The sequence below is a fragment of the Neofelis nebulosa genome, chromosome 9, assembly GCF_028018385.1.
Source record: "Neofelis nebulosa isolate mNeoNeb1 chromosome 9, mNeoNeb1.pri, whole genome shotgun sequence".
Classification (NCBI taxonomy): Eukaryota; Metazoa; Chordata; class Mammalia; order Carnivora; family Felidae; genus Neofelis; species Neofelis nebulosa.
The window spans coordinates 89,077,824-89,101,285 of record NC_080790.1 but is presented as its reverse complement, the minus strand read 5'-3'; the positions used below and the strand labels follow the sequence as shown (position 1 = coordinate 89,101,285).

Genomic DNA, 23,462 nt, shown 5'->3' with positions numbered 1-23,462 from the left:
GAGACACAGGACAGAGCCAAACCAAAAATAGAATTTCTGGCCCTCAGAAAAACCTTGGGTGGAACTGTCTTCAGGACACTTGCTCATGGGTCTCTTCCTCTCCATATCCCACCTGACCCAGGGCTCCCAAAGTAGGAGAAGCACAAGCAAGCACCTCAGGAACAAATGAGTGAACCCAAACCATGGGGTTCCAGAGAAGTCTGGATCAGCCTTAGTTAAGACCAGCCAGGAGAGCTCCTGGGTAGTCCTGACATGATTCCCAAAGAAAATCTGTACAGCTTGGGTCTCAGGCTAAGCATGTGTTTTGGATTCCGAGGGTCCCCTGGAAGCATCTCCTGCCACAGGCGCTGCCATCTTCTCAGAGGGCGGGTCCTGCCGGCCTGATGGGCTCTTGTAGGGAGTCCTGAGTCCTATGTTGCCCTCTCTCCCTGCCTCCAGCAGAGCTCTCAGGCCAAGGGCACCTGGCCACAGCCCTGATCATTGCCATGTCCACCATCTTCATCATGGCCATAGCCATTGTCCTCATCATCATGTTCTACATCATGAAGACGAAGCCTTCAGCCCCAGGTGACTGCTCCCCAATGCCCCTACACCCACCCCACAAACCCTCACTCTCAGACTGCTCCATCAGCTTACCCTGTCAGCGAGCCAGGCTCCTCACACCCTTCCCTTTCTCCAACCAGCATGCTGCACCAGCCACTCAGTGAAGAGTGTGGAAGCCCAAGTGAGCAAGGAAGAGGAGAAGAAAGAGGCCCAAGGTCTGCATACACAGCCCCCACAGCACGGGTGTCCATCTCCAGGGTGGAGGTTGTCTGCGCCACTCACCAGCCTGGCCTCATAACACTGGTGCTCCCATGCAACGTAGAACAGGGCTGCAGGAAAAAGTGTCAGTGCCCCCACATTGTGCTTGGCTTTGAGGGTGGTGTGGTTTAGACACCAGTCAGGCCTGCTAAAGAGGAAGTGAGCAGGGAAGGATGAGCTCAGAGTCACGGGCCGACTCCAGCTCCCTTCTCCCACCCCCAATCTTTCCATTTATCTGCAGACAGCGTGGTGATTTTCTCCGAGAAGGACGAATTTGAGAAGCTGACCGCAGCTCCAGCCAAGACTGCCAAGAGGTAAGCCAAGCCAAGGCAGCCACTTACCATGGGGTGGAGCAGCCCCCAGCCCAAGGTGAGGTTAGGGATCCTCTTGGGTTCCTGAGCAGGAAGGGGAGCTGGGTTGCCAGATGGGGAGCACATGGAGAAGCCTAGCCACTGGCTGGAGGCTCCAGAGGGAGCAGGGCCTCAAGACCGGCAAGGCAAGTGAGTACCAGGTTTCAGCCTCACCACTGACCTGCAGCAGGGGCCAGGCAGCATGAGGGGCAGGTGGTTAACACCTTGCTCCAGGGCCAGATGCCCTGGGCTTTCTTCTTCTACATCCACCTTCTGCGTGCAGACCCAAAGCCTGCGAGTGCCCCTTTCTTCTCCAGCAGCCTACTGTGGCCAGCACTGACACTGACATCACTAGTGCTAAGGCCAGCACTAGTATCCCTAAACCCTGAATGGCACAGGTGATGATGATGGCTACCAGACATCTGGCCGCCAGGCACCATGCTAAGTGTAAGCACCCCATGAGCAAGGTGCTAATAATATCCCTGATTGTGGGAAGCCAAGGTCTGGAAGCTGTCACATGCCTGAGGTCACACATCCATGAGTGGCAGGGCAGAGAGCCAGAGCCCCTGGAGCTCTGACTCCAGAGCCCACATTGTACAGGCTCCAGACCAACCACTAATGCTTATGAAGTAAGGCCTCTTAAGGAAGAGGTTTGGCATATGAAATTTGCACCGTACTTAGTGCACATTAGGATGTAGAATCAGCCCTGGCTATAATGTCTAGGGCAGAGGGAAGTGAACTTTTCCTTAGCCCCTTAGATGGTAATTTGAACTTGGTCCTGCTTAGGTTCCGAAAACCCACCCCATGGTATCAGCACCCTGTCCAGCCTCCACCCACTTGGCCATTCCAGGACACCGTCTACCCAAATGCCCATGTATTTGGGGCACAGAGGCCATGGGAGACCCCCAAACTAGTTACAGGAAGAGCAGAGGAGCAATGCCTCCTGTCCTGGCCTCCGGCCTGGGACCTTCCTGTGGTGGGTGAACTCTTGCAAAGGCTTTCATTTGTAGGAATGATCATGAATCCACATGTTCATGTAGAGCTTCGGTGTTAATAAAGCACTTCTAAACATGTTACATTTGGAAAACCCCAGCATCTCTCAAGACCCCTGACACAAGGTCAGAAAGCAGACTTAAATCATGAAATCTTTGCATGCTGGAAGAAAAGAAAGTGTGTCCACCTCAGCAGGCCCTCAGATGGCAGGTATTTCCTGTGAGTGCCTCCATTCCCACTGACCTCATTTCAGAACCCCAGGGCATGCAGGGGCCATGATGCAGGGTCTGGCTCTGCAGAGTGCCTCCCTGGGGACAAGTTTCTCCTCCACCCTCCAGTCTATCCAGCCTGGTGTTGTGGCAGCCTCTCCTCTTCTGTTCTTCCAGCCTTTTCTCATTCTCAAAAGTAAGGAAAAAAGAATACTAAAAAGGGCAGGGATGTGTCCCATGACTTAAGCTTCATCTAAAGAATGAGGGAAATTTGGGGAATTTGGAAAAATATTTGGAAAAATAATACTTGTTTCATATGTAAATGTCAAGTAAAACTTAAAACCCAACGATGGTGCTATAGAAGACAAGGCACAGAGCTCCTCTCCCCTCTGCCTGCTCTCAGTTCTTAGGGAAAGGACCTGGGACAGTCAGTGGTCTCTGGGGACAACCATGCTTTTGTTCCTAGCCTGCTGTCAAGTGGAGACAGCAGCAGGCCAGCCAACTCCAAGTGAGTCCCTTGAACCTACTGGGCCTCACCTTTATCTGGTCTCTACAGTTGTGTTTGAGTGTGGGCTTCATTACTGTAACCCAGTTGCTAGAAAAGAATAATTCTTTGTAAGTCTTCAGCCAGACCACAGGAAGCCAGCAGGATGCCTATAAAAAAGAATGCTGTTTTTTATATATTTGGAATGATTTTGAGAGTTTAAGCTCCACCCCACATGTGCCTAGGGCTGTGGACAGTGAGCAGTGGTGGAACGTGGGCCCACATGACTTCCTGGGGGATTTCCCAGAGCCCCTCACCAGGCTCTCTGTGACCCCCCCACCACCACAATGCACACATTTCAGCCAGGTCACCCCCTAGTCAAGAGGGGGTCCCCAGGCAGGCTCCATTCAGCTTTGTTTTGGGTTATTCCAGAGAGCTTGCAGAGATTTGGTGCTGGCCCCATAAACTGTTTGCGTTTAGACACGAGGCTGAACCTGGCACTTTCCTGCATTAAATATAGGAAGCTGTGACGTATTTAAGAAAGCTTGACTGAGCTAGGTGGGGGTGGACAGATGAACAGATGCCGTCCCCCTCACTGTTGGACCCCAGCCCTGGGGGGCTCATGAGACACCTTGTGAGTCCTCTGACAGGACACCTGCAGGCCACCCAACATCCGGGTCACTAGTTAGGAAAATAGCAGAGGACGAGGAGTAAGAGCGGGGCACGTCTCTCTCACTTCATGCCCAGAAGTTGCTCAGTAAAAGCATGGGGAACAAGTCCCTGACCCGGTTGTCTCCCCACTGGGAGGACGTATCAGGGCTGCAGTTAACACACACCCTTCTGTTTCCACAGCGAGAATGACGCATCATCGGAGAATGAGCAGCTGCTAAGCCGGAGCATGGACAGTGATGAGGAGCCTGCCACTGACAAGCAGGGCTCCCCAGAGCTGTGCCTGTTGTCGCTGGTTCACCTGGCCCGGGAGAAGTCAGCAGCCACGAAGTCAGCTGGGGTGAGGCCCTGGCGCTGCCGCACGCACGCTCACCGTTCCCCAGTAGACCCACCGCCAGGAACCTAGACAGAGTGGCAGGTTCAAAACGATATAGTAAAAAAATAGGAAACTTATCTCTCTATTATAGAACTTTACGAAAGAAAATGAAAATAAGCAGAGAGAAAAAAGTTAAAATTGTTTGGGATACCATAGGACAGGAAAAAACCTTTGCAAACATACTGGTGTGTATCTAAGCAGACAAGCGTATGTATATGTGTGGGGTGGGGGTGGGAATGGGCATATGAATACACACACATACATAATATGCATTTTTCATGTAAAATTGTCCAAAGGGCTTGTCACCTAAATCAGGCCCCCACCCTCATGGCAGGGTGCATGGGCAAAGAAGCACAGCTCTGCCCAGGCTGCCTGAGTGTGTAGCACTTGGGTCGTTGGCAGCCCCTTGGGACCTATTCTCCCAACCCCAGGTCAGCATGTTGCTAGGTAATGTAGCTTAGGGTAAAAAAAAGTCCCTCCATTGGGAAGCTGGATCTGGCCTGGGTCTGGACAGGGATGCCATGCTCTGGGCTGCCCTGAGTTCAGGGATGTCTGTAATGGCACCCATCACTTGTAGGGACCCTGGAGGCCTATGGAGTTTTTCTGAGAGGTACTGGCTCCTGTGGAGCATGGGACTTTTCAGCCAGGGTCCCTTCTGCACTCATCCAGCATGGGCCTTGTGTCCTTACCCCAAGCTGTGTGCTCTGGGAGAAGAGTCTGTGGATAGCTGCAGACACAGCCATAGCATCTCAGGCCACCGCCAGCCGGCTGGGGTCCTCCCCACTTACCCTCCCACACAGTCTTGTGAGCCTGAATGTCCAGTGGGAGCAGCAGCCTCTACCTCTGTGAATACTGAATGTGCTTCAGGCAGAGACCTGAAGAAAAGGCTTTCTCCCTGTGATTTCCTGATGAGATGTTCATGTGAGGGCGCCATTCAGCATTTCTGACTAGAAGTCAGGGGAGAGCAGTTGCCAACACTCCAATGGAGAATTTGTATCTTTGATGGCTACCACTTTCCCTTGTGAAAATTAACATTCTCTTAACTTTTCCTATAGATTCAAAGTCGAAGGAAAAAGATATTGGATGTATATGCCAATGTGTGTGGAGTTGTTGAAGGTAAGCATGGATGCACTGTTGGGGGACACTTAGCCAGGTTTCCCCAAGGATCTTGTCCCAATCATCAATATGTAGGAAACAGCTCTGGTAGGAGTCCTGAGGCCCCATGAGGGCTGAGAAAGGCCGCCCACTCTAGCTTGTCATGCTCCTTATCCCAGTAGCTGGGGAACCCACTTCAGGTGTGGAAGGACATGGGATTTGGCATGAAGCTATTTAAAACTTTTGCCTTGGGGCACCTGGGTGGCTCAGTCGGTTAAGCGTCCGACTTCAGCTCAGGTCACGATCTTGCAGTCCGTGAGTTCGAGCCCCGTGTCGGGCTCTGGGTTGATGGCTCAGAGCCTGGAGCCTGCTTCCGATTCTGTGTCTCCCTCTCTCTCTGGCCCTCCCCCGTTCATGCTCTGTCTCTGTCTCAAAAATAAATAAACGTTAAAAAAAAATTTTTTTTAACTTTTGCCTGGCACTCCCCACAGCCCTTTCCCTCACAGGACAAGAAGATGACACCCATCCCCAGGGCAGAGCCTCTCTAGGGCACTGTGGATTCATGATGATCTAGAGAACAGTGTCCTCCAGTGTCCCCAGATGCTGTCCCCACATTGGTGTTTTCAGTCACTTACCCAATAATTAGCTGGCCTTGCCCTTTCCCTGTGTAATGGTCTCCATCCACAAAGATGCTTCTGGAGCAAGCAAAGTCAGGCTGTATCACAGCAGGTACCCTCCAGGTATGGGCAGCAGGACTAGGAATATAAACATTTCAACCTGAAACAGGAATCCACACTGCCCACTTCTTCTCAATCCAGGCTCTAAATCACCTTTGTATTCACCCAGGAGACAAAACCCCTCATCACTGAGGTTAGGGAATGTTCCCGGCTTCATCAGGCCACTCAGTCCTGGTCTCACTGGCATCCCTCCTTGGACTTCAAGGTCTGGCCCAGGCAGCAGGAGTGGAGCCTGGTGCTCTCAGTTCTCCGCACAGTTAGAGCCCAGCACACCTTGCCTGGGGCAGGCTCCCTGGCTGGGTGCTCTGTTGGTCAGAAATAAGTTCTAGGGGCCAAGAACTCTACTTGGCTGCCTGCTGAAATATGGCATCTCTTCTCCAAAAATACACATGCCCCAGGGTCAGCCTGTGTGATAAGGCTGGCAAGGCCAAGGGACCTCAGCTGCCCAGTGGAGGGCAGCACTGTGGAGTTATTCCCAGTGCCAGTGGCTCTCTTCACGGCAGAAGGAAGGACACAGAGGAGAAAGTGACTGCTGGTGACTCATCCCTGCATGGGAAACACCAACAGCCTTTGGTTCTAAAACCTCCCAGAAAGAGGAGGATCCATATATCTTTTCTTCCCCCACCCCCATATGCAATTTTCTTCTAAAGGAAAGTCAAGGGAACTGACAGGAACCTAATAAAGATCTCTGAAAAGAAGTCTCTTCATTTGAAAAATAAACCATGTCTTTAAATGCAATAACTCCATGGAGAAATAAATGTAATAAACCAAATTTCATCCCTGACAATAGAAAAAAAAAGAGGTTGTTGTTTACTTTCCAAGTGTGTGAAGATTTTCCTGTTATCTTTGTTATTTATTGATTTATGGTTTGATTCCATTGTGGTAGGCAAATACACTCTTTCAATTCTTTTAAATTCTTTTGTTGAAATTGAAGGCCTGTATTCTGCTATTGTTGAGTCAAGTGTTCTATAATGTTGATTGGATTTTCTTCATGGTTGGATTTTCCTTCTGTTGTTGAGTTTTGTATTCTTGCTGATTTCCTAGTAATTGTTCTATGAATCACTAAGGGAAAGGTGTTGGAGTCCCCAACTGTAATTGTGGAATTGTCTATTTCTCCTTTAAGTTCTTCAGTTTTTTGCTTCATATATTTTGGAGCTCTGTTGTTTGATGCATATAGATTTAGGATTGCTATGTCTTCACAGACAGTGGATTGACCCTTTTATTAATGTCCCTCTCTATCTCTGGTCATTTCCTTTATTCTGAAGTCTACTCTGTCTGATGTAATAGCCACTTGTGCTTTCCTTTTATTAAGTGTTTACATAGTATATGTTTTTCTATTCTTGTACTTTCAACCTGCCTATATCATTATATTGGACATCAGCTTCTTGTAGATAGCATATAATTAGGATATTTTTAACATAGTCATTGATATGTTAGCATTTAAGATTGCTATTTTTTTTTGTTTACTCTTTTTTGTCCCTGTTTTTCATTTCTCTGTTTTCTTTTTCCTGCTTTCCTTTGGGTCACTTGAACATAATTTAGAAATACACTTTGATGTTTTTTGAGTGATGTATACTATATGTTTTGAGTGCATCTTTTTCCATAGCTATTTTAGCAGTTTCTCTAGGTACTGTATTATATATACATATATAATCCACTGAGGTCATCCTTTCACTAGTTCAAGGGAAGTATAAAAACCTTACGTCCTGGGACACCTGAGTGGCTCAGTCAGTTAAGCATCCAACTCTTGATCACAGCTCAGGTCTTGATCTCAGGGTCATGAGTTCAAGCTCCCCACTGGGTTCCGCACTGGGCATGAAGCCTACTTAAAAAAAAAACAACAACAGCTTCTGTTTATGTCCTTCCTGTTTATAGTTGTCTTAAATATTTCCTCTCTATATATTTAGAACCACATCAGTTGCTTCAAACTAGCAAACATAACTCAGAAAACCTAAAAGGAAAAGGAAAGCTATTGTGGTTACCAATATTTTTGCTTACTGTGTTCTTTACTGATGTTCCAAAATTCCTTCTTTTAGCATTTCCTTTCTGTTTAGAGACCTCCCTTTGTCATTCTTTTAGGGTAGTTCTCTTGGTGACAAATTCTTAGTTCTCCTTCATTTTGAGAATGCCTTGATTTCCCCCTCACTCTTGAGAGGTATTTTCACTGGGCATGGGGCACTGTGTTGACAGTTCTTTCATTTCCATAGTTGAAAATACAGTGCCACATCCCTTTGGCTTCCAGGTTTCTGATGAGAAATACTTTCTCATTCTAATACTTTTCCCCTGTAGGTAAAGTGTTGATTTTTCTTGCTATTTTCAAGATTCCTTTGTCTTTAGTTCCATGAATTTATGATGTATCTTGATATGAATTTCTTTGGGTGTATTCTGTTTGGAGTTTTCTCAGCTTCTTAAATCTGTAGGCTTATGCCTCTTTCCAAGTTTGGGGAATTTTCAGTTATTTCTTTTTTCATCCACACTCTCTTTCTCCTCTCCTAGGCCTCCATGACAAAAATGTGAGATATTTTGTTATAGCCCCACAGGTCCTTGGGGCTCTGTGTTTTTCAGTTTATTTTTTATCTGTTGTTCAAATAAGTGATTTCTATTCTGTTACCCAGTTCACTAATTCTTTCCTCAGTCTATATTCTGCCATTGAGCATATCTACTTAACTTTTTATCTCGATTGTATTTTTGCAGTTCTAACATTTCTACTTGGTTCTTATATTTTCTATCTTTTGCTAAGGCTTCCTATTTGTTTCATTTGTTTTAAGCATGTATGTAATTATTTGTTGAAGCATTTGTATCATGGCTTCTATAAAATCCTTGTCAGGTAATTCTAGCATTTCTGTTATCTCTGATATTTTCTATTTTTATTTGAGATTTTTCTAGCTACAAAAACCACAGAGAATTTGGCTGACCCTGCCTCACACTCCTTATCCCTTTTTAGAAATATTTTCAAAAGTAAAATTAAGAACATTTGAGATCTTCCTAGTTCTTGGTATGATAAGTGGGTTTCTATTGAAATCTAGAGAGTTTTATGTCATGTTATGAGACTCTGTGTCTTATTTAAACCTTCTGTTGTATCTGGCTTCCTCTGATACTTCTATGGAGGTAAATATCTAGGTTCCCACTCAGCCTTAATTTACACCCAAGTAGGAATCTCTTTTTGTTGATGGCAGAGGGGTGGGGTGGGAAACTGTTTTTCCAAGTGGTCTCCACTGATACCACTGGGCTGGGAGGCTTGTTACCAGCTGATGATGATAAAGTCCAGGCTCTTGACCTTGCCTTCCCTGAAACCTGGTGCAATGTAACAGCCTATGGAGAGTGGACATCCAGGCTTTGCTGGCCTTGTTGAGGGTGGGGCCACAGTTTTCTCTGTGGTGTTTTGCTGTAACAAAGCAGTTACTGTCTAAATGTTTTCTTCTTGCTAAGCTTCTTTTTTCCTAGTGCTTTAGTTAGAGCAGGCATCTGTTGGACAATTTTGGTTTGTTATTGTTCATATTTCTGGATTGCCGGACTCTTCAGCTCCATGTCTGGGATAATGATGCAAAAGGCTCAGCACCATGTCATTGCTCTATTCCCAAGCTCTCTACCAGTCTGTCTTTTCTCACCACTTTCCAGAGTTTCTTTGTGTTTGCTTTGTACAGAGCATCTAGGGTTTTTAGCTGTACTTACTAGGAGCAATCAGGAAAAGCATGTCTACTCCAGCTGCCAAAAGTAAAAATACATCATTTTTAAAAAATGCTCCCAGGTAAGTCTAACAGGCAGGAAGATTGAGAACCATTGGACCACTCAGGTTGCAGTGAGTTGGCTCAGGTAACACCAATTTTGGGCTGTCTTTGAAAGCACTTTTCATAAAGGTGACTGCTGTCTCCATAAAGGGCATAATACTGTCTGTCCTTTTGACTCCCTCCTCAGCCCAGCTCCATGTAAAGCACGGTAACCTAAGGGTAGCCCATATTTAAGGCTTTGGTGACTGCTGACAGTGTTCTTGAGGGGATTATTGTAACAGTCAATATAGTGGCTATTTTCCTAGGAGGAAGGGGCTGTTATTGGGGTTAGGATCCATGGTAAGGCTTCTCATGTGGCTGGCAAAGTCCTGGGTGTAGTTCACCTCAAGCTATGCACTTATTTTATATGGTTTTCTGCATCTGTGTTTTATTTTACAATCTTTTTTTAAGTTTTAAAAATAATTTTTAATGGCGTTGAGCTTCTATTGACTGCCATTTGCAATGTCTGACTATGGCTATTTGTCCGCAGGTCTCAGCCCCACAGAGCTGCCATTTGACTGCCTTGAGAAGACAAGCCGAATGCTCAGTTCCACGTACAACTCTGAGAAGGCTGTTGTGAAAACATGGCGCCACCTTGCCGAGAGCTTTGGACTCAAGAGGGATGAGATTGGGGGCATGACAGATGGCATGCAGCTCTTTGATCGCATCAGCACAGCAGGCTACAGCATCCCAGAGCTGCTCACAAAACTGGTGCAGATTGAACGGCTGGATGCTGTGGAGTCCTTGTGTGCAGACATACTGGAGTGGGCTGGGCTTGTGCCACCTGCCTCCCAGCCACCCACTACATCCTGAGGAGCCTGCCTATAGTCTGCCTTCCCTGGGAAGCACCAAGGATCTACCAAGGGCTCTGGAGCTGTGAGTGCTGGCAACAGACTGCCAAGAGTCAGGCTTTTTCTGCTGTCACGAGGATTTGCCTTAGGCCATTCCAAGGAACAAGAGGAAATGAGGCCTGTCTTCTAATCTAACCAAAAATAAAAGATTAAAGTTGGGATAGTCCCAGCTACCCACCTGTACCTCACCAGGCAGGATGAATATTTATTCAACTCATTCAAGGGATGTTTTTGGGTGCTCAGATGAACCAAACAATGTGGGGATGACAGAGGTGAAGAATCTAGTACCTGTTTTTAAGGAGTTTACAACCTCAGGAGAGACAGAAGACGTGTCTACAAACCATCTTGCTAGAAAACATCAAACAGTCTAGATGAGGGGATACTAAGAAAACATAATAAGTTCTGAGGGAGGGAGATGGCTCCCCACTGGGGTGATGAAGGAGGGCAGCATCATGAAGAAAGAAGCTTGAATGCCTGGTGAAATGGCTACCAAAGGCAGATGCCACACTCCACATAGTGTGTCAGGTTTGGTACAAGTCTGTTAATATCCTAAGTGGCTGTTCTTAAGGTCATTCGTATTCCTACAGCCCTTCCAATCACTAATGGAAGAGTTCACTCTGTGGCCTGCCTTCTGTTACTGATCTACAAGGCATGTGTTTGTCCAGTCAAGTAGACCTGTGTCCAGTCAGTGGCCAGTTTCACCTATTGCCTGATTCCCAGGCCTGAGACCCAGTGGTTTTGTATTACACATGAATTGCTTTCCACTCTCATCCCTAGTCAGATTTGACTCTTTGGGGGCAGCAATGTTCAAAGACACAGTCCATTTAAATTATGTGTCAGCCTGTTTTTGCTTCAAACAGAAATGAGTGGTCAGCTATATGTGGAAAGAGAAATGGTGACTTCCTAGGAATTCAGCCATGCATAATTTTAGATTCTGAGTGTCTGAGACTTGTGAATGAGCCTTGTGACATGAGGGTTTCTGAGCCAGTCAAGGAAAATGGAGCCTCACAACACAGGCAGGGCCTGGGCTTGAAATCCAAGGACCTGATTCTAGTTGTGCCAGCTTGGGCCATTCTCTTCTCCCTCTTGGACTTCAGTTTCTCTTTTGCAAAAGAGAGATTAGTCTGTGATTCTGTAATCAGGAAAAGTAAGGTTTAGGTGGGCAACAGGAAAGTGGACTTCAGGAAATGCCAGGCCTTCAAGGTGCACATTGAAGTGAACACAGATGAGTCATCAAGATGAGACTAGAAGCAGAAAAACTCGGAGTAACTATAATTGTTTGACATACACTTAGAGGTAAAGTAATAAACTGGCATTGTTCTTGGCAAAATCTCTTACTACACCTGCAGTTGCCAAGAACATGGGAGCCAGGGTAGTGATCATACCAGGGGTTTAATTTAGAGTTCACTGCTGAGCTTCCTAATGACAGATCTGACTATAGTTATTACCAAATTAAAACCAGTCTCTGACTTACAAAGCGATGTTTTTAAAATTATAAGTCACATGACTGAGCAAATGCTTTGGGGAGAGGAAATCAGTCATACATTTAGAGCCAACAAGCAATTGCCCACCAATGAATGTAGAACATACTGTGATAGGATCATAATTAGGTCCTGAATATTTAATATCATCATTTTCTGTGTCTCTTTGCTGTTTTTCAGAACCTATTTGCTATATCCTACAAGCTAAATACTCCATGGCAAAACTTAATTATCCTTTTAATCCCTCTTTGAAATCCTATGGCACCCCTTTCTCCTGCTTTGTGATGATGATGATGAGATTGTCCCCCTGAATCAGGCTGTAAATGTCACATGTGATAAGAATGCTGTTCCAGGGAGACAGCTTGCAGTTTCCCAAGAACAATATTTTCAGTGAAGAAGCAGAGGCGGCTGTTCCTGGACCCAGAGCTTTGCCTCATTTCACACTTACAATGCTGGGGCCAGATGTCTAGCCAGCATCATGCCATGTTTCAGTGATTCTCAACCTGCCATTTTTAGAAAGTTAGTCCTTATAGAGCTAAACATTCTTTTGTCATCTACTTATTTGGACATAAATCCAAGAATAGTCTATTCTGATGAGCTTTAGCCTACATTGTGGAATTCAAATCAATGTGACCATAATGATTATCACTGACCAGAACAGGGACTTCCACCCTGATATTTTGTATGGAGACATTCATTATTTTGCTATACTTAAAAACTTTTAGGAAACACCCTAAGCTGGAGCTGTGGGCCTTAGCCAGTGAAGTCTTAATTGTTAATAGTTTTGTCTCATCCTGTATATATAACTTATTATATTTTACAGTTTCAATAAACTAATAAAAAGGAGATCTACAGACTGCTACAATGTGAGTTCTTTCTGGGGGTGGAGGGAGGGAGGGGGCAGGTGAGTGGAGAAGCCTCTGATTACTCTGTTCCTGGTTATTGCACGTGTAAGATGAGACTGTAGGATTGTGACCAGCCTAAATGAACTTCCTAAATTTTTATGGCCTGGGCCATGCACTCAACAGAAGCAAACGTTACAGTGAGATTGTAAAACAAAAACAAAACAAAACAAAACAAAAAAACCGCTTTGCTTTCCAAGTTGCCATCACTGTATCACTTAGCTACTGCTGTGTAACAAACCATCCCAAAATTCAATAGCTTAAAGTGACAATTTATTATTATAGTTCGGAGGTCACTAAGGATCCCAGATGACCTAAGTTGTGCTCAGTTGTCTATGATTTAGATGGGGCCTATGGCTGTTGGGATACTTTAATTGGGGTTGCTGTGTTCCAATGTCCCCCATCCTTGTCCTCAAACCAACATCTAGCCTATGCCTGCCTTCATCATGGCAATGACAGAAGTGCAATAGTGAACAGACACACAAAGTTCCTTCAGGCCTACACCCAGAACTGGCACACCATCACTTCTAGCTCATTCTTTTGGCCAGAGCAAATCATATGGCCAACCCAGTCAAGAGTAGGAAAACAGGCCCCACTCTAACTCTGTGAGCAATAAAGGTAACTCACAAAAGGCAAAATATTAAGGCAGAAAATGTAAACATCTACAGTTATGTTCATTTCCTATGGCTGCTGTAACAAATTACCACAAACCTAGTGGTTTCAAGCAACACAAATTTATTATCTTACAGTTCTAGAGGACTCCAGAGTTTTAACACAGTTGTATTACTTGTGGAGACTATAGAAGAAAATCTGTTTTCCTGCCTTTTCTAACTTCTAGAGTCTGTCCATATTCCTTGGCTCATGCCTCCCTTCCACCTTCCAGGCCAGCAATCCCATCTCTCCAACCTCTGTTCCCATTGTCACATTTCCTTCCCTGACACCCTCCTGCTTCCCTCTCTTCTCCCTTGTGATCACACAGGACCCACCTGGGTAATCCAGGATCATCTCTCCATCTCAAGATCCTTAATCATCTCTGCAAAGTCCTTTTGTAACATCATGTATCACAAGTTCTAGGGCTTAGAGGGTATATGCTTTTGAGAGCTCATTGTTCTACCAACCACAATAAGTATGTAAGTGGCTGTGGAATATAACAACATAACACCATCAGAGGAAGTGTGCTGTCAAAGCATACTTTCCAGCTGGGGCTATTTTATTATATGAATAAATGTAAACTAAGCAGTGGTGGCCTTCCCACTGGGAACTATGAAGAAGGGATGGACGAGCTGGGCTGCAGGTGCTCAGCAGCAAAGGCTTCAGTGAACCACCTGCTTCTATGAGCCCCACTCTCCTCCACCTTCAGCCTCAGTGGTCCAGGGGGATGTGGCAGAGTCTCATGAACACCCAGTTTGGATTGGACAACATCTCTTTATTCAGGGCTTTGTTTACACTATTCTTCCCCAAACATTTCTAGTGAATTACTTTGGCAACAACGATGGCTTTTGGAGGCTTAAATGAATTGTTGGCTTTATGTAAAAACCAACATAGACCTGTATTTTGTGGCTTCACTCTATGCATTTGGGGCCCTTCAAAGACAGCTTGCATTTTGTAATAAAATGCAATAGTCCTGGTACTATTTCCTCTATGTTGGAATGCTTTATGAATGAGGAAAATCTGGAAATAGCACAAACATTGTATTAAAAAAAGCATTTTCGAGTGTCAGAGGAATCCTGCTTAGCTAAACATTCTGGTGTCAAGAGACCTTGTGAGGAGTTCAAGTAATATAAATATTTCACTTTTTTAAACCCAGGGGAGAGATAACTAGAGGGTGAAAATGGAGACAAGGTTTAAAACCATTTTGCTGAGAGTCACCCTAAGCCTGGTTTGTCACTCAGACTAAAAGTTATGTAGTGATTCCAATGAAACAGGTTATTCATGTTCTGTCTATTCTTGTTTTCAAAATGCTGATCAGCATCACTTATACAGGATAACTCCTCCACTGAGGGAAAATGTTCTTGTTCACTCATAGTCACTAGTGTGGGACTCTTTTAAAGATCACATGATTTTTATCCTTATGTCAATGTGGTGTATTACACTGACTGATATGCAGATGTTGAACCATCCTTGCATCACTGGAATAAATCCCACTTGCTCATGGTGTAAGATCCTTTTAATGTATTGTTGAAATTCAGTTTGCTAATATTTTGTTGAGGACTTTTGCATCTATGTTCATAGTGGCCTATAATTTTGTTTGTAGTATCCTTGTCTGGTTTTGGTATTAGGGTTGGCCTAATGCTGGCCTCATAAAATGTGTTTGGAAGTTTCCTGTCTTCTATTTGTTGTTGTTGTTGTTGTTGTTGTTGTTGTTGTTGAAGAGTTTGAGAAGGATTGGTATTAATTCATTTTTTAATGCTTTGTAAAATTTACCAGTGAAGCGATCTGGTCCTAAATTTTTGCTTGATGAGAGGTTTTTAACTACTGATTCAATCTCCTTTCTGGTTCAGATTTTCTATTTTATTATGATTCAGTCTTGATAAGCTATATATGTTTCTAGGAATTTATCCACTTCTAGGTTGTCCAACTTGCTGGCTTATAATTATTCATAGTAGTCTCTAATGAGACTTTGCATTTCTATGGTATCAGCTGTAACATCTCCTCTTTCATTTCTGATTATATTTATTTGAGTGCTCTTTTTTTCTTGGTGAGTGTAGCTAAAGGTTTGTCACTTTATCTTTTCAAAGAACTACTTCTTAGGTTCATCTGAAAGATTCAAGATGGTGACTAGAAGATCCTGAACTCACTTCCTCCCACCAGCATATTGAATCTAAAGCTACATATGGAACAATTTCCTCTCAAAATATCAAATGTGGCTGAGTGGTGACTATGCATTGGGCAAATGAGAAGAAAACCACATCAAAGCAGGTAGGAGAGACTGGGACACAATCTCACCATAAAACACACCCTGGCAGAACAACCCATAACTTGAAGTGTACTAAAACCTAGAGCTTCTCCCTGAAGGATAAAGGGTTCAAACCCCACATCGGTCACCCCAACTTTTTAAAAAATTTATTTAAATTCGTAACATACCATGTAGTATTGGTTTCAGAAGTAGTAGAACCCAGTGATTCATCACAGCCAGTGCTCATCCCAACAAGTGCCCTCCTTAAATGCCCATCCTCCATTTAGCTCATCCCCCCTCACCTCTCCTCCAGCAACTCTCAGTTTGTTCCCTGTATTTAATATATATTCTTAGGGGCGCCTGGGTGGCTCAGTTGATTAAGTGTCTGACTTTGGCTCAGATCATGATCTCACGGTTCATGGGTTTGAGCCCCGCGTTCGGCTCTGTGCTGACAGCTCAGAGCCTGGAGCCTGTTTTGGATTCTGTGTCTCTCTGCCCTTCCCCCACTCACACTCCCTCTGTCTCAAAAATAAATAAACATTAAAAAAAATTTAAGTATTTTTTAATGCTTATTTGTTTTTAAGAGAGAGAGAATGTGAGCAGGGGAGGGGCAGAGAGAGAGAGAGGAAGACACAGAATCCAAAGCAGGCTCCAGGCTCTGAGCTGTCAGCACAGAGTCCCACATGGGGCTAGATCTCATGAACTGTGAGATCGTGACCAGAGCCGAAGTTGGACACTTAAACTGAGCCAACCGGGTGTTCCTGTTCTCTGTATTTATGAGTCTCTTATGGTGTGCCTTCCTGTTTTTTTTTAATGTTTATTTATTCTGAGAGAGACAGAGACAGAGACAGAGACAGATACTGAGCATGAGTGGGGAAGGGCAGAGAGAGAGAGAGGGAGAATAAGAAGCAGAAGCAGACTCCAGGCTCTGAGCTGTCAGCACAGAGCCTGACAGGAGGCTCGAACTCACTAACCAAGAGATCGTGACCTGAGTCAAAGTCTGATGCTTAACCGACTGAGTCACCCAGATGTCCCACTCTCTGTTTTTATCTTATTTGTTCTTCCCTTACCCTATGTTCATCTGCTTTGTTTCTTAAATTCCATATGAGTGAAATCATATGATATTTGTCTTTCTCTAACTGATTTATTTCACTTAGCATAATACACTCTAGTTCTATCCACATTGCTGCAAATCAGTCATCCCAAATTTTAAGACATGCACTTGAGAGCCCCCAAAACATCTTATTATGAAAGCCAACAGGGCATGCATCCTGAGACCCAGAAGAAGGTAATAATCTGTGGGGTGCCTGGGTGGCTCAGTAAGTTAAGCGTCTGACTCTTGATTGTAGCTCAGGTCATGATCTCACAGTTCATGTGTTAGAACCCCACGTCGGGCTCTGAAGCTGGTAGCACAGAGCCTGCTTGGAATTCTCTCTCTCCCGCCCTCTCTGCCCCTCCCCCATTCATGCTATCTTTGTCTCTCTAAAAATAAATGAATAAACTTAAAAAAAATGGTAGTGATCTGAGAAACAGCTATTAAAGGGCTCATGCACTTGGACTCACCCACCCCAGGGCCTAGCTGAGGCACCCAATTGTGTTCAGAGTAAAGTGGAGGATCACCTTGGCCTGAGGGACAGACATCTAATTCAACACACACACTGCTGCTGGAACACTCTCTGGGCACAGAACTGGCAGGCATCATATTCACGTTCTCCCTTTGCCATACTCCAAAGCACCAGTATCTTCCAGAAAGGAGCCTTTATATGTGTCTGCTGCCCTGATTTTTGCAGCTGCTACCTAGAAGATGCCTCTTGATGCCTGACTCTGGAGGCCAGGGGGCGCTTATGCTCATGGCCCCTCAAGGCTGTATATATTTGCATACTTTTTTTTTTTAATTTTTTTTTCAACGTTTTTTATTTATTTTTGGGACAGAGAGAGACAGAGCATGAACGGGGGAGGGGCAGAGAGAGAGGGAGACACAGAATCGGAAACAGGCTCCAGACTCCGAGCCATCAGCCCAGAGCCTGACGCGGGGCTCGAACTCACGGACCGCGAGATCGCGACCTGGCTGAAGTCGGAGGCTTAACCGACTGCACCACCCAGGCGCCCCTATATTTGCATACTTTTAAAAGCTGATCTCTGGGGTTGGAGGGAAGATGGCGGCGTAGGAGGACGCTGGGCTCACCGCGCGTCCTGCTGATCACTTAGATTCCACCTACACCTGCCTAAAGAACCCAGAAAACCGCCAGAGGATTAGCAGAACGGAGTCTCCAGAGCCAAGCGCAGACGAGAGGCCCACGGAAGAGGGTAGGAAGGGCGGCGAGGCGGTGTGCGCTCCACGGACTGGCGGGAGGTAGCCGGGGTGGAGGGGCGGCTAACCGGCCAAGCGGAGCCCCCGAGTCTGGCTGGCAAAAGTGGAGGGGCCGGACGGACTGTGTTCCGACAGCAAAAGCGACTTAGCGTCTGGGAGGTCATAAGTTAACAGCTCTGCTCAGAAAGCGGGAAGGCTGGAGGACAAAGGGAGGGAGAGCTGCTGAGCCCCCGGACGACAGAGCTCAGTTTGGTGGGGAACAAAGGCGCTCGCCAGCGCCATCTCCCTCGCCCATCCCCCACCCAAAATCCCAAAGAGAACCAGTTCCTGCCAGGGAACTTGCTTGCTCCGCGCAAACACCCAACTCTGTGCTTCTGTGGAGCCAAACCTCCGGCAGCGGATCTGACTCCCTCCTGCTGCCACAGGGCCCCTCCGGAAGTGGATCACCTAAGGAGAAGTGAGCTAAGCCTGCCCTTCCTGCCCCCATGCACCTTGCCTACCCAACCCAGCTAATACGCCAGATCCCCAGCACCACAAGCCTGGCAGTGTGCAAGTAGCCCAGACGGGCCACCCCACCCCACAGTGAATCCCGCCCCTAGGAGAGGGGAAGAGAAGGCACACACCAGTCTGACTGTGGCCCCAGCGGTGGGCTGGGGGCAGACATCAGGACTGACTGCGGCCCCGCCCACCAACTCCAGTTATACACCACAGCACAGGGGAAGTGCCCTGCAGGTCCTCACCACTCCAGGGACTATCCAAAATGACCAAACGGAAGAATTGCCCTCAGAAGAATCTCCAGGAAATAACAACAGCTAATTAACTGATCAAAAAGGATTTAAATAATATAACAGAAAGTGAATTTAGAATAATAGTCATAATATTAATCGCTGGGCTTGAAAACAGTATACAGGACAGCAGAGAATCTCTTGCCACAGAGATCAAGGGACTAAGGAACAGTCACGAGGAGCTGAAAAGCGCTTTAAACGAAATGCAAAACAAAATGGAAACGACGACAGCTCAGATTGAAGAGGCAGAGGAGAGAATAGGTGAACTAGAAGATAAAGTTATGGAAAAAGAGGAAGCTGAGAGAAAGAGAGATTAAAAAATCCAGGAGTGTGAGGGAAAAATTAGAGAACTAAGTAATACACTAAAAAGAAATAATATATGCATAATTGGTATCCCAGAGGAGGAAGAGAGAGGGAAAGGTGCTGAAGGGGTACTTGAAGAAATTATAGCTGAGAACTTCCCTGAACTGGGGAAGGAAAAAGGCATTGAAATCCAAGAGGCACAGACAACTCCCTTCAGACGTAACTTGAATCGATCTTCTGCACGACATATCATAGTGAAACTGGCAAAATACAAAGATAAAGAGAAAATTCTAAAAGCAGCAAGGGATAAACATGCCCTCACATATAAAGGGAGACCTATAAGACTCGTGACTGATCTCTCCTTTGAAACTTGGCAGGCCAGAAAGGCTTGGCACGATATCTTCAGTGTGCTAAACAGAAAAAATATGCAGCCGAGAATCCTTTATCCAGCAAGTCTGTCATTTAGAATAGAAGGAGAGATAAAGGTCTTCCCAAACAAACAAAAACTGAAGGAATTCGTCACACTAAACCAGCCCTACAAGAGATCCTAAGGAGGATCCTGTGAGACAAAGTACCAGAGACATCCCTACAAGCATAAAACATACAGACATCACAATGACTCTAAACCCGTATCTTTCTATAATAACACTGAATGTAAATGGATTAAATGCGCCAACCAAAAGACATAGGGTATCAGAATGGATAAAAAAACAAGACCCATCTATTTGCTGTCTACAAGAGACTCATTTTAGATCTGAGGACACCTTTAGATTGAGAGTGAGGGGATGGAGAACTATTTATCAGGCTACTGGAAGCCAAAAGAAAGCCGGAGTAGCCATACTTATATCAGACAAACTAGACTTTAAATTAAAGGCTGTAACAAGAGATGAAGAAGGGCATTATATAATAATTACAGGGTCTATCCATCAGGAAGAGCTAACAATTATAAATGTCTATGCGCCGAATACCGGAGCCCCCAGATATATAAAACAATTACTCATAAACATAAGCAACCTTATTGATAAGAATGTGGTCATTGCACGGGACTTTAACACCCCACTTACAGAAATGGATAGATCATCTAGACACACAGTCAATAAAGAAACAAGGGCCCTGAATGATACATTGGATCAGATGGACTTGACAGATATATTTAGAACTCTACATCCCAAAGCAACAGAATATACTTTCTTCTCGAGTGCACATGGAACATTCTCCAAGATAGATCACATACTGGGTCACAAAACAGCCCTTCATAAGTTTATAAGAATTGAAATTATACCATGCATATTTTCAGACCACAATGCAATGAAGCTTGAAATCAACCACAGGAAAAAGTCTGGAAAACCTCCAAAAGCATGGAGGTTAAAGAACACCCTACTGTGCTCGCTTCGGCAGCACATATACTAAAATTGGAACGATACAGAGAAGATTAGCATGGCCCCTGCGCAAGGATGACACGCAAATTCGTGAAGCGTTCCATATTTTTGGGAATGCAAATTGGTGCAGCCGCTCTGGAAAGCAGTGTGGAGGTTCCTCAGAAAATTAAAAATAGACCTACCCTATGACCCAGCAATAGCACTGCTAGGAATTTATCCAAGGGATACAGGAGTACTGATACATAGGGGCACTTGTACCCCAATGTTTATAGCAGCACTCTCAACAATCGCCAAATTATGGAAAGAGCCTAAATGTCCATCAACTGATGAATGGATAAAGAAATTGTGGTTTATATACACAATGGAATACTACGTGGCAATGAGAAAGAATGAAATATGGCCTTTTGTAGCAACGTGGATGGAACTGGAGAGTGTGATGCTAAGTGAAATAAGCCATACAGAGAAAGACAGATACCATATGGTTTCACTCTTATGTGGATCCTGAGAAACGTAACAGAAACCCATGGGGGAGGGGAAGGGAAAAAAAAAAAAAAGAGGTTAGAGTGGGAGAGAGCCAAAGCATAAGAGACTGTTAAAAACTGAGAACAAACTGAGGGTTGATGGGGGGTGTGAGGGAGGGCAGGGTGGGTGATGGGTATTGAGGAGGGCACCTTTTGGGATGAGCACTGGGTGTTGTATGGAAACCAATTTGACAGTAAATTTCATATATTGAAAAATAAATAAATTAATTAATTAATTAAAAAAAAAAAAAAAAAGAACACCCTACTAACGAATGAGTGGGTCAACCAGGCAATTAGAGAAGAAATTAAAAAATACATGGAAACAAACGAAAATGAAAATACAACAATCCAAACGCTTTGGGATGCAGCGAAGGCAGTCCTGAGAGGAAAATACATTGCAATCCAGGCCTATCTCAAGAAACAAGAAAAATCCCAAATACAAAATCTAACAGCACACCTAAAGGAAATAGAAGCAGAACAGCAAAGGCAGCCTAAACCCAGCAGAAGAAGAGAAATAGTAAAGATCAGAGCAGAAATAAACAATATAGAATCTAAAAAAACTGTAGAGCAGATCAATGAAACCAAGAGTTGGTTTTTTGAAAAAATAAACAAAGTTGACAAACCTGTAGCCAGGCTTCTCAAAAAGAAAAGGGAGATGACCCAAATAGATAAAATCATGAATGAAAATGGAATTATTACAACCAATCCCTCAGAGATACAAACAATTATCAGGGAATACTATGAAAAATTATATGCCAACAAACTGGACAACCTGGAAGAAATGGACAAATTCCTAAACACCCACACTCTTCCAAAACTCAATCAGGAGGAAATAGAAAGCTTGAACAGACACATAACCAGCGGAGAAATTGAATCGGTTATCAACAATCTCCCAACAAATAAGAGTCCAGGACCAGATGGCTTCCCAGGGGAGTTCTACCAGACGTTTAAAGCAGAGATAATACCTATCCTTCTCAAGCTATTCCAAGAAATAGAAAGGGAAGGAAAACTTCCAGACTCATTCTATGAAGCCAGTATTACTTTGATTCCTAAACCAGACAGAGACCCAGTAAAAAAAAGAGAACTACAGGCCAATATCCCTGATGAATATGGATGCAAAAATTCTCAATAAGATACCAGCAAATCAAATTCAACAGCATATAAAAAGAATTCTTCACCATGATCAAGTGGGATTCATTCCTGGGATGCAGGGCTGGTTCAACATTCACAAATCAATCAACGTGATACATCACATTAACAAAAAAAAAGAGAAGAACCATATGATCCTGTCAATCGATGCAGAAAAGGCCTTTGACAAAATCCAGCACCCTTTCTTAATAAAAACCCTTGAGAAAGTCGGGATAGAAGGAACATACTCAAAGATCATAAAAGCCATTTATGAAAAGCCCACAGCTAACATCATCCTCAATGGGGAAAAACTGAGAGCTTTCCCCCTGAGATCAGGAACACGACAGGGATGCCCACTCTCACCGCTGTTGTTTAACATAGTGCTGGAAGTTCTAGCATCAGCAATCAGACAGCAAAAGGAAATCAAAGGCATCAACATTGGCAAAGATGAAGTCAAGCTTTCGCTTTTTGCAGATGACATGATATTATACATGGAAAATCCGATAGACTCCACCAAAAGTCTGCTAGACCTGATTCATGAATTCAGCAAAGTTGCAGGATACGAAATCAATGTACAGAAATCAGTTGCATTCTTATACACTAACAATGAAGCAACAGAAAGACAAATAAAGAAACTGATCCCATTCACAATTGCACCAAGAAGCATAAAATACCTAGGAATAAATCTAACCAAAGATGTCAAAGATCTGTATGCTGAAAACTATAGAAAGCTTATGCAGGTAATTGAAGAAGATATAAAGAAATGGAAAGACATTCCCTGCTCATGGATTGGAAGAATAAATACTGTCAAAATGTCAATACTACCCAAAGCTATCTACACATTCAATGCAATCCCAATCAAAATTGCACCAGCATTCTTCTCGAAACTAGAACAAGCAATCCTAAAATTCATATGGAACCACAAAAGGCCCCGAATAGCCAAAGTAATTTTGAAGAAGAAGACCAAAGCAGGAGGCATCACAATCCCAGACTTTAGCCTCTACCACAAAGCTGTCATCATCAAGACAGCATGGTATTGGCACAAAAACAGACACATAGACCAATGGAATAGAATAGAAACCCCAGAACTAGACCCACAAACGTATGGCCAACTCATCTTTAACAAAGCAGGAAAGAACATCCAATGGAAAAAAGACAGTCTCTTTAACAAATGGTGCTGGGAGAACTGGACAGCAACATGCAGAAGGTTGAAACTAGACCACTTTCTCACACCATTCACAAAAATAAACTCAAAATGGATAAAGGACCTGAATGTGAGACAGGAAACCATCAAAACCTTAGAGGAGAAGGGCGCCTGGGTGGCGCAGTCGGTTAAGCGTCCGACTTCAGCCAGGTCACGATCTCACGGTCCGTGAGTTCGAGCCCCGTGTCAGGCTCTGGGCTGATGGCTCGGAGCCTGGAGC

The 23,462-nt window shown here is 44.5% G+C and overlaps 1 protein-coding gene and 1 non-coding gene across 4 annotated transcripts in view; both read left to right on the top strand.

Annotated features, from left to right (window-relative positions):
• Positions 1–12,659, top strand: part of EDAR (ectodysplasin A receptor) — an 88,781-nt gene extending 76,122 nt beyond the window's left edge. Inside the window, exons 7-12 of one of the 3 annotated variants that reach the window (XM_058684633.1) lie at positions 439–567; positions 684–758; positions 1,043–1,115; positions 3,690–3,846; positions 4,938–4,998; positions 9,972–12,659. In XM_058684633.1, coding sequence (XP_058540616.1) covers positions 439–567; positions 684–758; positions 1,043–1,115; positions 3,690–3,846; positions 4,938–4,998; positions 9,972–10,294 — 818 coding nt within the window. In that variant the 3' untranslated portion in view covers positions 10,295–12,659. The remainder of the gene's footprint in view (positions 1–438; positions 568–683; positions 759–1,042; positions 1,116–3,689; positions 3,847–4,937; positions 4,999–9,971) is intronic. The other 2 variants (XM_058684634.1, XM_058684635.1) reach the window with 2 other exon arrangements.
• Positions 12,660–20,392: 7,733 nt separating this feature from the next.
• On the top strand, positions 20,393–20,499 carry LOC131486500 (U6 spliceosomal RNA). Its single transcript, XR_009249380.1, has one exon. It is a non-coding gene; the product is annotated as a U6 spliceosomal RNA (small nuclear RNA).
• Positions 20,500–23,462: the final 2,963 nt, after the last annotated feature.